Source organism: Acyrthosiphon pisum, chromosome A1 (genome assembly GCF_005508785.2).
Source record: "Acyrthosiphon pisum isolate AL4f chromosome A1, pea_aphid_22Mar2018_4r6ur, whole genome shotgun sequence".
Taxonomy (NCBI): Eukaryota; Metazoa; Arthropoda; class Insecta; order Hemiptera; family Aphididae; genus Acyrthosiphon; species Acyrthosiphon pisum.
The window spans coordinates 72,578,484-72,596,957 of NC_042494.1; the positions used below are offsets into that span (position 1 = coordinate 72,578,484).

At 26.4% G+C, this 18,474-nt stretch overlaps 3 protein-coding genes across 5 annotated transcripts in view; all 3 read left to right on the plus strand.

The window, feature by feature from the left end:
• The window catches only part of LOC100158760 (DNA replication factor Cdt1), a gene marked incomplete in the record, with an annotated part of 7,040 nt that extends 6,210 nt beyond the window's left edge, over window positions 1-830 (plus strand). Inside the window, 1 exon segment of the mRNA XM_008181027.3 lies at window positions 3-830. Coding sequence (XP_008179249.1) covers window positions 3-98 — 96 coding nt within the window.
• Window positions 831-3,723: 2,893 nt separating this feature from the next.
• On the plus strand, window positions 3,724-7,049 carry LOC100168629 (RPA-interacting protein-like). Its single transcript, NM_001162823.2, is given in 4 exon segments — window positions 3,724-4,077; window positions 4,147-4,262; window positions 6,355-6,446; window positions 6,524-7,049. Coding segments are annotated over 4 exon segments (618 nt in total). The 5' UTR covers window positions 3,724-3,984; the 3' UTR covers window positions 6,841-7,049.
• A 101-nt stretch (window positions 7,050-7,150) lies between these two features.
• On the plus strand, window positions 7,151-17,001 carry LOC100166569 (contactin-associated protein-like 5). Of its 3 annotated transcripts, none has more exons than XM_029487461.1 (29): window positions 7,151-7,369; window positions 7,450-7,626; window positions 7,703-7,877; window positions 7,941-8,125; window positions 8,506-8,673; window positions 9,646-9,814; window positions 9,907-10,022; window positions 10,113-10,538; window positions 10,614-10,924; window positions 11,011-11,266; window positions 11,329-11,559; window positions 11,621-11,793; window positions 11,858-12,092; window positions 12,156-12,356; window positions 12,418-12,591; window positions 12,686-12,911; window positions 12,973-13,220; window positions 13,324-13,602; window positions 13,675-13,824; window positions 14,006-14,224; window positions 14,282-14,431; window positions 14,489-14,639; window positions 14,850-15,021; window positions 15,111-15,270; window positions 15,697-15,875; window positions 15,940-16,036; window positions 16,209-16,381; window positions 16,463-16,625; window positions 16,679-16,994. In XM_029487461.1, the coding sequence occupies exons 1-29, from the start codon at window positions 7,297-7,299 to the stop codon at window positions 16,762-16,764; spliced, it is 5,523 nt and encodes a 1,840-aa protein (XP_029343321.1). In that variant the 5' UTR covers window positions 7,151-7,296; the 3' UTR covers window positions 16,765-16,994. The 3 variants fall into 3 exon arrangements, with proteins under 3 accessions (XP_029343321.1, XP_029343323.1, XP_001945053.2); XM_029487463.1 differs by having other exon boundaries at window positions 7,152-7,369; window positions 7,450-7,617; XM_001945018.5 differs by having other exon boundaries at window positions 7,153-7,369; window positions 7,450-7,617; window positions 7,676-7,877; window positions 16,679-17,001.
• The last annotated feature ends 1,473 nt before the right edge of the window (window positions 17,002-18,474 follow it).

Below are 18,474 nucleotides of genomic sequence, written 5' to 3' on the forward strand. Positions count from 1 at the left end.
CATGGATTGTATCAAAAATCTTAGATGGAATTGAACACATTCGAATTGATAAAAAAGTTGAATTTGAAGAAACTGTAATTAAAACATTACAAAAATAATTTTGATTTAACAGACTTAAATTTGCTTTAGTTTTATTTATATACAATATATACTTTTATTTCCAGCCATTTATTTTGAAAATTTTTCTTTTAGATCATGTAACTACTTGTTTGCCAAATTTAAAAATACTTTTTAAAAATTATTTGTATAAATAACTAATAATAAATATAAAAGTAATGTATTATACTTTTGAAATAATCTATTTTACATTATTTTTTAATAGTTTTATTTTGCTCCAAAATGTTTTAATTTGTATACTGTATTTATACATATGTCATATGTACAACATTGTTACTATTCCGCTTATAAAAATCATATGACTTATTTTTTTGAATTTAATATGTAATATTTGTATAGGTTATTTATTAAATAATCTACATATTTAAAGTATTTAAACATAACAATTCTTGAAGATTTTAAATTATATTCAATAAAAACCAAGTAAACAACAGGGACATGATTTAAAAAAATATATACAATATTTAAATTTCTTTATTGTATAAATAATAGTGTTTATGTTTTAACAAGTTCTAAACTTAAAATTTAAAACATTTATTTTAACCTTATATATTATCATGTACAGACAATACAAAATATTATTATTCTATTAATTTACTTTAAGAATCTTATATTGATATTTTTAAGGTTTATGTTCACTTACAAATTGTATAACAGAAGTTTCAGCTATCATCAAAATATTTTAAGTAATAAAATAACCTTTTGCAGTTACACATACTCTGTTGTATTTGATATACCTATATAAATTATTCTCGTTTGTAATACCAAATTATTTTTCAAACCTGAATTAGTATTTATAGGAAAATTGGTATAATATAGTAAGTTCATATTATAATCTATTTATATGGATGAGTTTGTTTTGTTTTTATTTACTATTTAGTATTTAAATTATTTATCAGCCATCAGGTATGTTGGTTATTTCGTAAAGTGAACAACCAAATAATGAAAAAAATGAAGCTATCAAATTGTGGTGTTCACTTAATAATAAGTTTAAAATTGTATGGAATAGACAATAATAACTGTATAGATATAAAATTTTGATTTAAGAAAATCCAAATGATAGTAACAACTAACAATGCACCGTACTAAGTCAAAATGATAATTAGTGATACATTGATCAGCATACACAGTTTGAGAATTTTTTTTCAAGTGCCACTAAATTTCTCAGCCGAATTACAGACCTGAACTATTTGACAACCCGGAGTACCTAATTAGTAAATATATATTATTCACTTATTAGAGAAGTTCAATTTTTTTTTTTTATAACTTCTCGTATATGCATATGCAGTAGCCTGTAAGATTTGCATTTTTTAATACTATAATCTTGTTTATTTTTACCCCTATTTATTCATTTTGACATTAGTTATGACCAAAGTCCAAGTTGACTGCATGTAAACCATTTAACCCGTAAGTGGTACAGTGAACAAAAATTATGTTAATGGTGTGGTGCGGTCTCCTAGACCACTTAGATTTGTTAATTATATTAAGACCATATTTTTAAATTGTTCCGTCGCATTATTTGTAAAAATAATATATTTACAGAGTCAACTTTTATATGACAATCATTTTTTCAACTAGCATTTAATAATTTTAAAGAATTTTTTAGACATTTTAAGAAGCAAAAACAAAAAACTGTAGCGGTCTATGGGACCACTTACGGGTTAAAATTTAATCATAAATATGTTTTTTTATACATTTTATTCAATTTATTTAGATAGGTATTTTATATATTTAAAAATTAATTTGACCTTCAGGTTAAACCCTTTTTTTTTGTTTGATGTAGGAAAACTTATGAAGAATCTTATATTCAATTTTCAAATCTTATACATAAATAGAATCAAAATAATTTCCAAATTTCCGTGATCTTGACAAATTGTATCCAGACTTCAGACACTCATTAAATATATATTATTGTGGAATTACAATAATTTTTTTTTTTTTAATTTACACAAATAACAACTTATGAGGAATCTTGTATTACATTAATAATTATATTACAAGTACCTGCCTAATTTGACTGGTTTACCATTTTTTTATCGATAATAGTTAAATAAAAACTAATAGAAATCAAAATTTCTTATGCCTATGAATTGCTCAAAAACTGTCAAAATATTTTGAAAATTATAAATATAATCATCTATGGAAAATTTTCATTTAAAATTTTAAACATTTAGTGAAAAATTAAAGTGCCTATCTAGCAACAGCTATACACTTATACTTGGATATACACCAAGAAAACTAAATTTATTTTGTCAAAAACTAGATTTCTATAAAAAATCCCTGTTTTTTCTTTATTATTTGGTTTTTCCCAACCCTTTTGAAAGCTAATAGGAATTTTTAGATTCTGAGTTGAGCGATGAATGTTTTGATTTCACTACAATGTGTGTTTTTTGTATTTTTATTTTATTATTGTGTCTATGTGTACACGATATAAAGTCGAAAATCAAAATAATGCTTCGATTTTCAAGTTCTGTATTTTTTTTGATGAGAAAGTGAATCTAGTTGGGCCATTTGAGAAGTCAAAACCTGAAAATTAGACAATAGTTTTTAATAATGTACGGAAATACAAAAAACAAATGAGAAATTTTACCCAGTATAATTTTTTGATCAAACCTATTTTGGATTAAATCTATTTGTAGACACATGCAATTTTCAAGATTGAAAAAATTTAAAAAACATATATAAACAGTTTTAGACTCTGAGTGAACCAATGAATGTATTAATTTTACAATGTTAATATGTAGGTATTTTATTTTATTTTTATCTTTTTTTTTTATTTGTGTCTTTGTACACGATACGTAGTTGTAATAACGCTTCGATTTTCAAATTCAGTATCTTGTTCGATGGAAAAGTGAATTTAATACATTTAGGAGATTTAAAAATTTTAAATTTCCGGTATATTACAAAAGCACCAGGAAAACATAAAAATGAAGGAAAACCGCGAATTTTTACTCAAAATTGATTTCTGTTTCTGGTGTAACTCTGAAACAAATATGAATATAGATTTCGCAGATATATGAAATTTTCACTGTATATTTGTATTTTCTATACACCATAAGACGTTTACAATATTTTGACTTGTTTACAGACATTTTCAGTTTACAATTTTTTTTATGTTTCTCTTCTGTAGGTGTCATCATGTCAATAACATTCTATTCATTGTGTAAAAAAGCTTAAAAATTGAATGCAAGAACAAGACTATTAATATATTGTAACAACGGTAGTACTAAATATTAAAAATACTGCATAGTCACAATTATTTTTTTAGTATTTAAAATATTAAAATAAATTAAAATTTAGTTTTTAAGTATTTAAAATTCAAATTGCTATTTATAGTATGCTACTACCTTTCATCTATATCATTCGAACTGGTTTTACAACTTTTTCTTTGTTTTCCCGCGTTATTATGCTTTATTTATGATTACAATTCGTACTAGCTATGTTAGATATACAGCAGGCATAGATAATATAAGATTCTTATATTATCTATGACAGCAGGCTGCTGAACAATAGAATGATGATAGTCAAATTTCTGATATCAAATTGTATAATTTTTATTGTTAGAAAATGTATGTTTATCTGAATGATAAGTGATAACTACTATACACTGTCTGTAATAACTAATTGCTTATAGCATAACTTTATTTTGTGCTAATAACTAATGAGTCACGACATGGGTCTAATTTTTCATGTAAATTTGTAATAAGTAATAACTACCAAATTTCATAAATAATAAATAATAATTAATTCATAATATAGTATACATACATAGTTAACTTCCAATTTTTTTGATCTCTATCTAAAATTAACTCATCATTCATCATCCATTATTTTAAATCATTAGTTGGATGATACAATAATATTATCATGTCCAGTATAGAATCAAAAATTAAAAACAGATCTGCAAATTACAAACGTGGTAAAAACCGAGATGTCAATTTTCGAGACATCATGAGACATGTATGTAATAGTGTATTAATAATTTGTTTTTATCTTTTGATTAAATATATTTTTTAATATATATAATAGAGGTATAAAAGTCTAATTAAGAACAAACGAGAGTCCCTTTTAGAAAAAGTTCGCAATGTTGCGTATGAAATGCGAGAAAATGAGGTCACTTCGTTTATTGACAAGACATGCATAAAGTAAGATTATTTCTTTAATATCTAAATAATGTATATATTTAATTATATTTTGTATTATATTTATATTTATCATTTTAAACTTGTAACAGTTGACACTGTTGAAAGTTAGTCTTGACAATTCTATAGCCATATAAATATATGTAATTGTATATTTTTAAAACCAATTTGAGTTAGGACCTTATGGAGAATATTTGATGAATTAGAGAACCATGGCAAAGGTCTGATCATTTGACACCATGAATTATTTATTTTGATGTTCCTCTTCTCATTATTATCTTCCTTGCTCTACTAATCTCCAGTGTTGGGTATTAACTAGTAATGTTACGTAATTTCATTAGAATTATTTCAAAGTAACGAAAATTACTTTTAAGTAATTTCTAGTATAACGCATTACAGTTTCGTGATACTTAGTACCTATTACCAAATTAAAAAATAATAATAACATTATAAACTATGTCTATAAACGTCTAATTCGGGTATTAAGTAGGTATATACCCATGTATTTAATTTTAGCTCGCCTCAATTCAGTTTTCAATGATATTGATATAAATCCAATCTTCGGATTAATTAAATTTAAAGGGGCTGAAGCGTGATTAATTTTCGGTCAAAAATATAGCTCACAACTTCAATCACTACGCCCAATATCATGTTCCGATATTAATTTTGAAAGCAGATTTGAATTTGTCACAAAATTATCTATGCTTTGCTATTTCATTTTCCTGATTTTTATTTTTTTTTACTTAGAAATTAACTAACAAAAATAGTAAAAATTGATCATATTCATAATTCAAATTTAAATACATTGATATAGAATATATAAAATGTACGACAGTCAAAGCATAGTAAATTTAGAGGAGAATTCAAATCTGCTTTCAAAATTTAAATCAGAACATCTTACTGAGCGTAGTTATTAAAGTCACTGCTAGTATTTATTGAAAAAAAAATATTCCAAATTTTATAAAGTAATATTTGGTGACATGTACATGCGCAGTAGGTAAAATGACAGACGTATTATGATGCCCCTATAAAACGTGATCGGTACTACGAATTACACACACTAATGTTCATTTACTTTCATCACATTCACAAGACCCATATGAACTGAAATATAAAATGCCTAGTTTTTACTCCTTAGGATGGATTACCCTCTAGCCCCTTAATATTTATTATTTAATTTGATTTCTCTAATTACGACAATAGATACCAGAATATTTAATTAATTGTTTGTTATTCAAATGACAAATATACAACAAAAAACAATGTCCATTGTTATGTTCCATCCATATGTTTTTAGCTCATAGACTCAACAACTACTGTTCCAATTTAAAAAAAAAAAATGTTAGAAATTATTCTTAAACATATCAGAAAAATGTGATTATTTTGAGTATAATTTTAAAATCACTGCTAGTTTTGAATCATTATTAAGTACCTATATAAAAAATAACAATTCATAAATCTGTTTCATGGTTATAAGTTATGAATATTTTTTTAAGTACCGTGAAACTTCCATTCAACAAAACCTTATGTTTAAGAAAATATTTTTTGCATAACTAAATTAAAACCACATTTATGAAATTCTATTCAACAAATGTCTCTACAATAAAAATTGTTGATCTTTAGGTTTCATAATATGGAAGTTTCACTGTACTTAGTAATTTAGAAAACATTAAAAACCTAACCTGAATTGTCTTATGTGCGTAAGGATTCTTCAATAACTATGAATTATGATAATATTATAAAATACATTATGTACTATAAATCAGGGGTGGCTACTTACCTTAATTTTAGAACCAGCAAATTTATAAATCTAATTCGAGACAAGCCATAACCTGTTATAAACATAGTCGTCTGGCGTGGTCGAAACACATTGTGACTAGTTTGAGCTACACATACTGAAAAGCACCGCTGATTCTAATAGAATTATATTAATTAATTTTACTATAAGCTTGGTTTCAAGAGCCTTTTTGTGGCCACCCTTGCTATATATTATTAGCTAAATCTACTCTAATACTATAGTGTATTATTAAATAATATTAAAAAGCCTTAAATATGTAATAAAATAATTTTTTTATATATTTATCTGTATAACAAGAATTGATGTGGATGAAGATGATGGATTTCATTCTCTGGACGAAGAAGATAAAATATTTGATGAAATTAAACAGGAAATTTTAGATGAAGAAAGTATGTATTGAACATAGTAAAATTATATTTTCATGGTAGTATGTTGTACTTTACAAATGTATGTATTTATATTTTAGTGAAATGGATATGTGAACAAGATATCGACTATAATGTATATTTACAGCATTTACACAATAGTTCAATTGAATGTCCTGTCTGCCGCACAGGCAACCTCATAAAATCAACTGTCAATACAATTTCTTGTGATGTATGCCATACATCCATTCAGACATTCCTTGAAATTGATGCGTTAAAAAATAATATGGAAAATACAGTTGCTGAACATTCATCTGTTTGTCAGTCACAAATTGAATGTATTGTTTTTCCAACACCTTATGATAATTCTATGTTTATGTTATGTAACACCTGTCAGTTCCTTTTTCAGATATCATAAGTTAGGTTAACAATAATAATAATCATAATATATAATAATATGTTTAAGTTGATGAATTATGTAAAACCTGTATTCAAATTATTTTAATATAATATCTGTATTTCATTTTCTCTGTAGATTAAAATTTTTAACAAACAAATATTTTGGGTGATTTATATTAATGTATTGACATAATTATAATATATAAAATATATCATATAATAATATTGTATTTTTTTATTATTTAAATAATTTATTGTTCCATTAAGAGCTGTGAGTCACAGAAAAATTGAATTCAATTGACCATCTAATTGAATGGGTTATTATTCTATTGTGGATATACTATGTAGTCTACAGTTTCCTTTTTAAAACTACATGATGTAGTTCTAAGCTGGTTTAAAATAACTTTACTAATACTCATAAAATATATATCTTACTTTTAACATCTGTGTGATGATGTTAATATTTGAGTGAAAAATGCACAGTTCTTTTATAACCGTTTTACTAATTTTAACTGTATTTGATGTAAAAGCACTGGAGAATTTCAAGGGTATACTATTATTTTTTTTTACTTATTAATAATAATATATAATTTATACATTTTAATTAATGTTCATATTTTGAAAATAGAAAGATGTGAAATCCCAATTATGCGTGGTCCATGTCAAAATTGGATACATAAATGGTACTACGATTCTATTTTACACCAATGTAGAACTTACATAAGTGGTATTTGTAAAAGTGAAAATATATTTGATTCTGAGGCAGAATGTCTGTATTACTGTGTTGGTGCTAAAAGTAAACTCAGTACATATTTTTAGATTATCCAAATATTTAACCTTTTAATTTTTCCTAGACCATAACAATACATACTTTGTCTCAGAACCTGTTGAACAAAAATATGAATATGGTTCATCTACATTGGCACCAATAGCTCCAAGTGATAGAGGTGCAGAACTTACATTTTCCGAATCTGGTCATTATACTGTATTTATGATGGCTGAAAATAATGCGTTTATACAGCTTGATGGCAATCGTATTCCTACCTTTCAATTAAGGTAAAATTTTGCAACATCATAATATTTTTTTTCTTAAAATTTCTAATCATTTAATTCAAATAGGCTTTGTCGAGAAATATCATTCCAATTTCGTACACGTTTACCGCATGGATTACTTGTTTATCATAGTGTAAAGGATAGACCAACAGGTCTTCCTCCCTATGCTTTATATGTCATTGTTGAAAAGGGACAACTTAAAGTAGTGCACGTCTATGGTAAACATTCAACCTCTGTAATAGTTGGAGAAGGTGAGTAAGAGATTTAAAACTTAGACAGTTATTGTAGCTATAATCGATAAAATAAATCTTCAATAGATATTATGAGTCTAAAAACACTTTAAAAAATATTGAACATATTATAATTAAACATAAGTTATAAATAGTCATTAAGTTTGTTAAAAGGTACCTATGTGCTTATTACGCAAATTGAAATAAAGGAAAACTGTTTTTTGTTTCTCCTGAAAAGTAGTTGAAAATGTACATGAGTCCCTTTTAACAAATTGCCATTCTTATATTTTTTCAATTGTATAATTGTTAATTACTAAAGACTAAACAATGGCATTTAAGGATAATTTTTTGTCTAGGTAAGGTATTATTGTAATTTTATAAGATTTTGTTTTAAATTTTAGGATTAAATCATGATATTTGGCATACTGTAACTGTACGTATAGATGTACATGGAGCTAGACTTATAGCAAAAGTAGATAATATAAGTGCAGAAAAAATAATTCAAGGATTACACAAGTCTAGTAATTATGGCATATCTACTGACTTAACGTCTGTCGTTTTAATTGGTGGTATGAACATTATGTTAATTATTATAATTATATTAAAATTAATTTAATTTTCCTTATTATATTCACGTAATTCAGAAATAAATTATGATTAATTAAATTTAAAGAATATTTATCTAAAACAAAAATAAATTGTTATAAATTAGGGGTACGCATATTGTATAGCAGTAACTTTGTTTATATAATATTGCATTATATGTACCATCAAACACTCAAAGAGGATTACTTGAGAGTTGGGGCAGTTTTTAAATTAAAATGGAAATATGGAAAAAAAAATATACCTTATTATCTAATTCTTCCAAGCTACGACAAAACTGTGTCTTGATTATTTTTTTAAAAATATATCAAAATTAAATAAATATCATGGATCTTTTCATACTTCTAATTTTATTTTTGTGACTTTCTCAAGTTACCCTAAATAGTTTCATATTCAATGAATGGAGGAGGGCAGTCATATAACTATTATTTAAAATCCAATTCTTCATTATTAAAGAGTATCACAGTAGATTTATATATGTATAATATAATTATATATTACAAGTTAAGTTATAAAATGTTCATACTTGAAATGAAGAATTTCTAAACTACTTTTATTTTGTGAAGAACTGTTTCAATTCATTCATATAAGGGTAGACTCTCCAGGATTAACAAACTAGAAAACGGAATTATAAAATAGCTTTACTACCTGAAAATTAACTTTTAGACTAAATTTCTGCCATTGAATAGTTACCAATTTTGTTGTAATTAAAATGAAATATTCTTTGTATACCATACACATATATGTATATATGTTGTGGAGAAAATGTTAATTTTGTATATAGATTAAAGTGTAAATTATAACAACTTTTGTTGATACGCAAAAACCTGAATATCTTTTTGCCCTTAGTTGATCAGTTCGATGGTGTTTATTTAGATGTCTATTTATTATTTTTAATACCTAATATTATTTTTTGAATTTCTGTATAATTAATTTAGGTTTGAGCCCAGAGGAAAAACTTCATGGTGTTAAGTATATTATTGAATCATTTGTTGGCTGCATAAAAGAAATGGTTTTGAGTGCTGGAAAAGCTGCTTCGGATTTATTACCCATCAAACCGTTAATTGCTACTAAACACGACAATGTACAAGAGGGTTGCATAGATAAGTATGGTTTATTTTCTAATCATTTAAGAGTAAATTATTGATGTTTAAAATACTAGTTATGTGTACACTAATCACTTTAAACACCAATTCCAGATGTAAAACTGAAGAAAATATTTGTTTTAAAGGTAGTTTATGTATTAACCATTATAATCAATTGTCGTGTGATTGTTTTGGAACTCTTTATGAAGGCGAATACTGTGATATTTATGGTATTATATTTATAATTTTTTTTTTTGTTAGAAATGTACTGCATGTACATCTTTAATGTATACACTTTAAAACTTATAAACTATTTTCAGTTTCTACTGTATTAACTTTAAGAGGATCTTCCTATGTATCATACCGTGTTTATGATTGGAAAGATAGGGTTCATTCAAGTATGAATCGTATTAGTTTTATGTTTAAGACCAGATTTGATGATTCTGCTCTATTTTATGCGAGCGGAGAGTCCCATAAACATCACCACATTGCGATATCAATTTATAATGGATCAGTTATTGTTGAAATTGAACTTGGTGATGGAGAGCCTATAATATTTGCAACTGTAGGTAATAACACAAACTCAAATCAATGGCATAACTTGACAATATTACACAAAGAAAATATGGTCAATATTATGTTTAATGGAGAAACTAAAAATTATATTTTGGCTGGAACTCGAAATTATTTGTACATAGATCCTGAAATATATTTTGGTGGCGGTCCAACACTTTCTAATAAACCTGGTACAATATTAATTATAAATATTATTTCAATTAAAAGTATGTTTGATTAAATTAACAAATTAAATTAAATTTCAGGTTTGAAATCACATAATAACTTTGTAGGTTCTCTAAAATATGTTTTCTTTAATGACATATCAATATTATATGAATTAAAAAGAGGAAATCCAAAAGTGCATTACATTGGATTTTTATCACCAGAATTCACAGAAACTGAAGTTGACATGATTCCTATAACATTACCATTTCCATCTTCACATATTGTATGGCCAGTAGCATCTGTTAACCATATAAGTTTGATGTTTGATTTTAAAAGTCATAAGCATATGGCTATTTTAGTATCATCACCTGTGACAACATCCATTCAGAATTCTTCAGGGTTTTGGGAAGTAAGTGGACATTTGTAACTGGGCAATTTTTAAACTGATTATTTGTTTATATTACATAACTAATTCATTGAAAACATTCTTATAAGTTGCGGATGGTTAACAATGAAATACGTTTTGAACTCACACCATCATCTAGTAAAAATGTCACACAATTAACAACTGTTAAATATGATTTAAACATTGAAGGGTCTTGGCATAAAGTTTGTTTAAATTACACTAAAGGATTGCTTACATTAAATGTAGATGACAAAAATAAGACAACTTTTTTAAATGGCATTCAACATTTTTTGGCCGAACAGGCTATAACTATTGGTAGTGGGATTGGAGGCAAAGGAAGTTTTGGTATAAAATCATAATTCAATTTAATTTAAATTATATCAATTTAAAATATATTATTATTATAGGCCTTGTTGGTTGTATACGAGAGATTTGGTTAGATGGTATATTTTTAGAGTCTAGACAAATGGTTAGAACTAATAGAACAACTGGCCAAGTGTCAATTGATAATTGTCAATTAGTAGATCCATGTAAGAGACCAAATGCTTGTGAACATGATGGTAAATGTTCAGTTGTTGATGATAAAGTAATTTGTGACTGTAAAGGAACTGGATATATTGGAAAAAATTGCCATTTTGGTAAAAATACATATAATTATTTATAATTCAAACAAATATCAATATAATTGAATTGATTTAGCACAGTTTCGTAAGACATGCGAAGAACTCGCTCTTTTAGGTTATACTAAGCCTGATGTTTATCTCATTGATATTGACGGAAACGGCAAATTTCCCCCAGCTCATGTTAAATGTGAATTTGGGGCTCAAGGAGATTCAAAAACTATTGTTGAACACAATTTACCGAGTCAAATCGTAATATAACCTAAAGATTGTATTTAATATTTAAATATACATTCATAAATGTTTACAAATTTAGGATGTTAGAAGTGCAGCAGAATCCGATTTTAGCTTTACTATAACATATAGAGATTTTCCTCCAGAAATGTTGAAGGAGCTTATATCACATTCATTGCATTGTAGTCAGTACATAAAATATGATTGTTATAAGGCTCCATTAGATCTTCATTCTGCTACATGGTTTACTTCCGCTGCTCAAGAAGAGCTCATTAATTTTATTGGTTATGCCAAACGAGGATCTTGCCCATGTTCAAGTATTTTTTATATTCATTTTTAATTTAGCATTTTTTTTTTTTTTACATAACATTAATTTTTAGTGAATAAAACATGTTCAAATCGTACACATTCGTGTAATTGTGATTTTCCTGATGCTAAATGGCATTCAGATGAAGGACATTATTTAACTTCTAAATATGGAGGATTAGGAATTACAAAAATGGTGTTTTTACAACAAGAACATTTAGAGCTTGATGCTTTAGGACGTATAACATTAGGCCCACTTGAATGTGTTGAAACAAGTTAAGTTTAATAAAAGAAAATCTGAAAAACCTTATTAAAATAAATTTTTTATATTTTCAGACACTCAGAAATATGTCGTAACATTTACAACAAGTCAATCTTATATAGAAGTACCAGGTTGGAGAAAAGGAGACATAGCATTCAGTTTTAGGACTACTGGTGAAAAAGCAATTTTACTTTACCAACCACCGATTCGAAGACAACACCCTTCTTTTATGGTTGCTCTCACAAGTGGTATATTTTTTATGAACTAAACTAATTATGATTCTAAAGTTAATTGTTGTTATTATTTTATTAATGTATTTATTCATGACACTGTAACATTTAGATTTTAAATTAACTTTTAATTTCACGTTAAATTCTGGAAAATCAAGAGACATGGAAGTAAAATCTAGACGGCGATTAAATAACGGCGAATGGCAGAAAATTTGGATTGATTATAACTCTCATCATGTACGCTTTATGATTAATACAGATTATGAAATGATCGATTTATTGCCCAATGAAAAATTTGGTCCTTTTGAAGGAAGTATGTATATTGGAGGTGCTACTGAGTAAGTTTACTACTTATTTATTATTCTTCTGTTCACCATGAAAATAATAAATTTGGTTTAGAGACCTTCTTCAAGTTACAACTGTGAGTCAAGGTTTAATAGGATGTTTTCGAGGATTGGTAGTAAATGGTGAAATTTTAGATATATATTCATACATGAGTGTTCATTTATCCGAAATTATAAAAGAATGTAAACCGTCATGCGCTCCAAATCCATGTAAAAATGGAGCAAAATGCAAAGAACTATGGAGTACTTTTCAATGTGTTTGTGAAAATCCTTGGGCTTATAGTGGGATATATTGTGAAAATAGTTAAGTACCTACTAATTAATTAAAATCAATGATGAAATAATATCCAAATCTTCAGTTATTTATGCTTATTATATCAATGGCTATTATTTATCATTTATTTAGATATCAATACACAAGGTTTAACATTTATTACGAGAGAATCATATTTTAAACGGAATTATTTTATTAACAATATAACAGAATTAAGTCAAGAGTCTTATTATAAACTTTTGACTAAAGATATTTTAATGAATTTAAGAACATATGACGAAAACTCATTAATATTACATGCAAATGATCATTTAAACAATTTTGTACAACTTTTTATTTTGAATGGAAATTCTGTGGTATTTGTGTTTAATCATTCTCATAAAATTTACAATATAACTGTAAAATATCCAGGTAGATTTTAAATTATATATGTATTATGGTTTATGATTACATGAAGCTAATAATTTAACTAAATAATTTTAGGTTTAAATCGAGGAAAATCTATTCAATTAGCTTTGGTAAGAACAGAAAATGTTACTATGTTATATGTCAATGAAATAAACAGTTCTGTTCCAGTCGGATATAGTCTATTGATAAATTATACTAGCAAACCTTGGATAAATCCAGAACTAGGTGAGTCCATGTATAAATATATTTATGTGGTATATACTCAGTGCTTTAAAAAGTGTCATACAATTAATGTAATAGGTACATAGTTGCATTGATTAAATATATTTATGTATATTTAATCAATGATAGTTGTACATAGTATGCATTAAATTTTTATTTGTTTATGTTTATCGATTGTTTATAGAGATTTTATCACCACAAAGACCCCCTGCTCCTCCTACTGAATACTTTCAAGTAAATATTGGTGGATTTGATCCAGAAAATTTAATCAGTAGTAAAAAAGAACCTGTGCGGCTGTCTGGATATGTTGGTTGTGTACGAGGATTAAAAATAGATGATTTTGTAGTCAGTTTTAGTAGTCTTGGCTTAGCAAATTCTTCATTTAATACTTCTAAAGAAAAAGGTATAATATGTATAAATCATAAATATTGATAACTTTTTAATTGTTTAAATCTTGTAGAACTTAGAGGTATAATATCTGGCTGCAATATGAAATGTGATGAGCAACAGCCTTGTAAAAACAAAGGTATTTGTATTGAAAATTTTGAAAAAGGAGGTAGTTCGTGTGATTGTGAGCATACATCTTATTATGGAGATTTTTGCGGTTTAGGTAATGATATTTTTTAATTTGTTAACTTTCTTACTTTTTAAAACTTATTGTGTTTAGATAAAGGGGCAGATTTTAGTGGCGTCTCAGTTTTACGCCGAAAATTTCTTCTGGAAGGACCAGTTACACAAGTAAAGTTGAATCTAGCTTTCTCAAGTAGTGACAAGAGACAACGAAGCACAGTTTTATTGCTTATCCAAACAGAGAACAAGTAAAATGTTGTTTGAATTTAAATAAATGATCTATAGGGAATGTATTGGTTTTAAACTTTTTTTTTTTATTGTGATATATACTATTCCTTAAGGTCCGTCATTAATTATGCCTGATTGTATATTATGAATTATTACCATAATTTAATATATTATATATTTTTTTAATTGTGATTATTACACATATAAAATGTTATGAAATTGTTATGTAGGAGAAGTTACTATCTTATTGTTGCACTAAACGAAAAAGGTGAAATGGTATTTGAAGAAGATCGTGAGGGAACAGGAGGAGCATTTGGTGCACATATTAAAGATAGAAACTTTTTAAACGGAGCAAGACACTCAGTTTACTATAAACGTACTGAATCTAGTTCAATACTTATGGTAAATTATGTTTACTTATGTAAATGTATGCATTTATGATTTAAGATTTATTTATAAATTATAATAACTATTTTCTTTGATAAACATAGGTTGATAGAGATCCTATAGAACTAAAAAAAATCCCAGTTCTAAGTTTAACTGATACATTAACAGATATCACTGCTGGAGATAATGAAGTACAAATTGGTGGACTTAATACAACTGACCCACGTTTTGCTTCTTATACAAGTTATAGTGGATGCATTTCAAGTAATATTTGTATACTTTAATTAATATTGACAAAATGTAAAATACTTATTGCTTGGGCTTTGGCCATAATATTGTCTTTAGTTAAAAATTAAATGTATATAATATATTGTTTTTTTTTTTTTAATTTACCAACATTGGGGTATATATTATTCTATAATTTAACCTTGATTATGCTGATACAGATTCATATATATTTGTTATTTAAGTAGTATTCAGTTAAATTTTATTGACATTTTTATAGATACTATAATTGCAATAACTGTTATTATTTACAACCAGTTACCACTTAGTTATCAACTTTCCAATTATAATTTAAATACTCATTATAAATATTTTATTTTGTTTTTATTTATAAATATATTTAATGTAGGTTAATAGCAAATAAATAATATGCACATCTTTATCAAATATATATTTTAATTTTAGATGTATTTTTGGAAGTCAATTATAATGCAATGAGACCTTTAGATGAATATATGCTATTTACAAAAACTGGTAGTGAGAAAGTAAATGTAACAAATTCTCAAGGAGTTCGCAGTGCTCAGTGTGCTTCTTTTGATGATATACATAAACCTAGACCTGGACCTTCACTTAACATAAGCTATGTATGAATTGTTTTATTATCTTATACCTACTATTATTTATAATAAATTTTTTCTTCTTTTTTAGGGAGTAGATCAAACTTGGGTCTTAGATCCTCCAGCTCGTATGCCTTATGATTCTAAGTACGCAAAAGTGTTCACACAACAAGATAATACATTTAATGGTAAGTTAAAATATGAGGGCAATCTTTTGACAAATATATCATGTTTCAGATTTTTATTATGTAACTAAAAATGTATGGCACAAAATATTAAAAATATTTAGATTTAGATATTTTAACTAGTTAAAAATGATTAGTTTCAATTGTTTATTTATAAAACTTTTACTTTTTAAAGTTGTTGCAATGGTAATGGCGAGTATTTTATCGTTAGTAATAATATCTGTGTCATACCATGCATATCACACCAATGTTAAATGGAAAAAACGACGAGATGAAGAAATTAATGCTGAAATAGCGCGAAATAAACGACAGTCAATTCAAATGCAAGAGGGATACAAACTTGTAAAAGTATAGTACAGTTAAATATTTTTAAGTTTACTGGTGTACTAAATAATAGACAGTTATAATTTATTTTTACATAATATTCAGGAAGATAAACTTCAACTTAATGGAATAAATATGGAAATGAAATCATTGTCTAAACAGCCACTGCCTATTGTTCGATTCTATACTCCCGCGGATGAAGATAATGAAGGTTTAAAAGGAAAAGAGTTACGTATCGAACCAAGATTGAAACACTCGGCTATAAGAGGTATATTTTTTTTCAATAAAATATAACAAAAACTATAAAAATGAATTGTATAGGTTATTTAACCAAAGTAGACAAAACGTGGGAGCCTATTGAAGAAACATCTGAAATATTAGAAGAAATTACTGAAGATAAACAATAGTTTCAATAAATCTTACTATAAAATTAAATTGCATTATTATCAAATTTATATTGTACATTTTATGAAGATAGGTATTTTAATTAAAAATTGTAATTTCACTTTTGTATACCTTTAATCGTAGTACCTATTTTTGTACTATTTGTAAGTACCTGTGTACTAAAGTTAATAACTTGTTGTTTGAGTAAAATATATAGACTTACGAGTTAAGAGGTAGGAACCTACCTGATTATTATTTAATTAGGTATTGAATATTTATTTAGTATACAAACAATATAAACTATAATATATTATATATTTATAGCTTCCATACGAGTTTTTCTCAATAAGTAAATAACCTAAATAAATAAAAATGATATATATAACTATATAAGTACTATATGTGATATTATTTATTCTATTCAGTAAACTAAGAGTGTAACAACATTACAACAAGTAGGTATAACTATTAAACTGTAGAGATATAAGGATGCACATTTTGCAATTTTTAATTTGGAAGTATTAAACACAAACAATTTATAATCAGTAGCTTACCTAGGTTGAAGTATGGCTTTTAACCGCTTACTTATAATATGTATCCATAACTCATAATTTATACATGGTGTTAAAAATAATCTAAATTAAAAAAGGGGAAAGTAGGTAACCGCTCTGGATCTGCTTTACAATATGTGAACTGTGAAGTTGTGAAGACTGAAGAGCACAATTTAAAATATATCTTAAATCTATGTATCTTTAATCGTAGTGAAGAGTCAAGAGTGTACCTCGCCATTAGGATAGGTTAGGTAAGCTATAGTTAGTTAATCATGCTAATATATGTGTTAATTTTAATTAAATATTTAAATGATATATCTTAAAATTTAAATTAAAAAAAACGATTCTGAGCGAAGACGGTTTATTATGTCTATTAATGAGTTAACCCCCCCCCCCCCCCCCCAAAAAAAAAAAAAACCTGGGAAATACAATTTTAGAATGCTATATTGCAATGGTCTGCTTGCCTTTAATATATTCAGCCCCCCCAAGTCAAAAGTTGAAATTGCGCCTATGCATACAAGATTTACGTAACAAAACGGGTTTTGACCATGGCCGCCTGGTATGTTCTTAATCTGAATAGAGTATAGCAGACAAAAGCCAAAGGTTTGGTCGCAAACACGAGATGAGGCCAGATCACCATGTCAATCAATTGGCCGTCTAATTATTAGATAACTCCAAGGGTATCAGACGTCTTAAGCGACTTAATTTAAGATTTTAGATTAAGGCAGGCGCCACTAATTGATTGGAAGTGACTCCATCAACGTGTAAAACTGTAGTCTGTAAAGTATATTATATAATTTATATCTAATATGTAAAATATATATTATAAATATTAAACATATTAGTTATAAAGACCTTTGGGTCGTTTAAGTAAAAATCCCAAGGGTATTTAAAAAAATATATAATACTTAAATATTTTAACATTTTATAAAATGTTATAACACTGATGGAAATATTAATTTATTAAGTAAATCCCAAAAATTGTTATGAAGAATCTTTATTATGACTGCGCTTATTAAATATTTTTAAATTTTGTCGTCTGGGGCCGTAAACCTATATTAATAATAATATTAATAAGTCTATGCTTAGGGCAAATGCCCCTTATATGCAGTTATGCACTCCGTTTAAAACGCCTTTGATGATGGGGTGAGAGAAAAAAACCATAATGGCCATAGGCGCAAT

What these genes read in the sequence shown, in the direction of transcription:
- LOC100166569 (XM_001945018.5), top strand. Translation starts at nt 7,297, where the DNA reads ATGCACAGTTCTTTTATAACCGTTTTACTAATTTTAACTGTATTTGAT. An exon ending in TTACTGTGTTGGTGCTAAAA is followed by an intron (nt 7,618 to 7,675) that starts GTAAACTCAGTA and finishes AATTTTTCCTAG; the next exon opens with ACCATAACAATACATACTTT. An exon ending in TGGAGGCAAAGGAAGTTTTG is followed by an intron (nt 11,267 to 11,328) that starts GTATAAAATCAT and finishes TTATTATTATAG; the next exon opens with GCCTTGTTGGTTGTATACGA.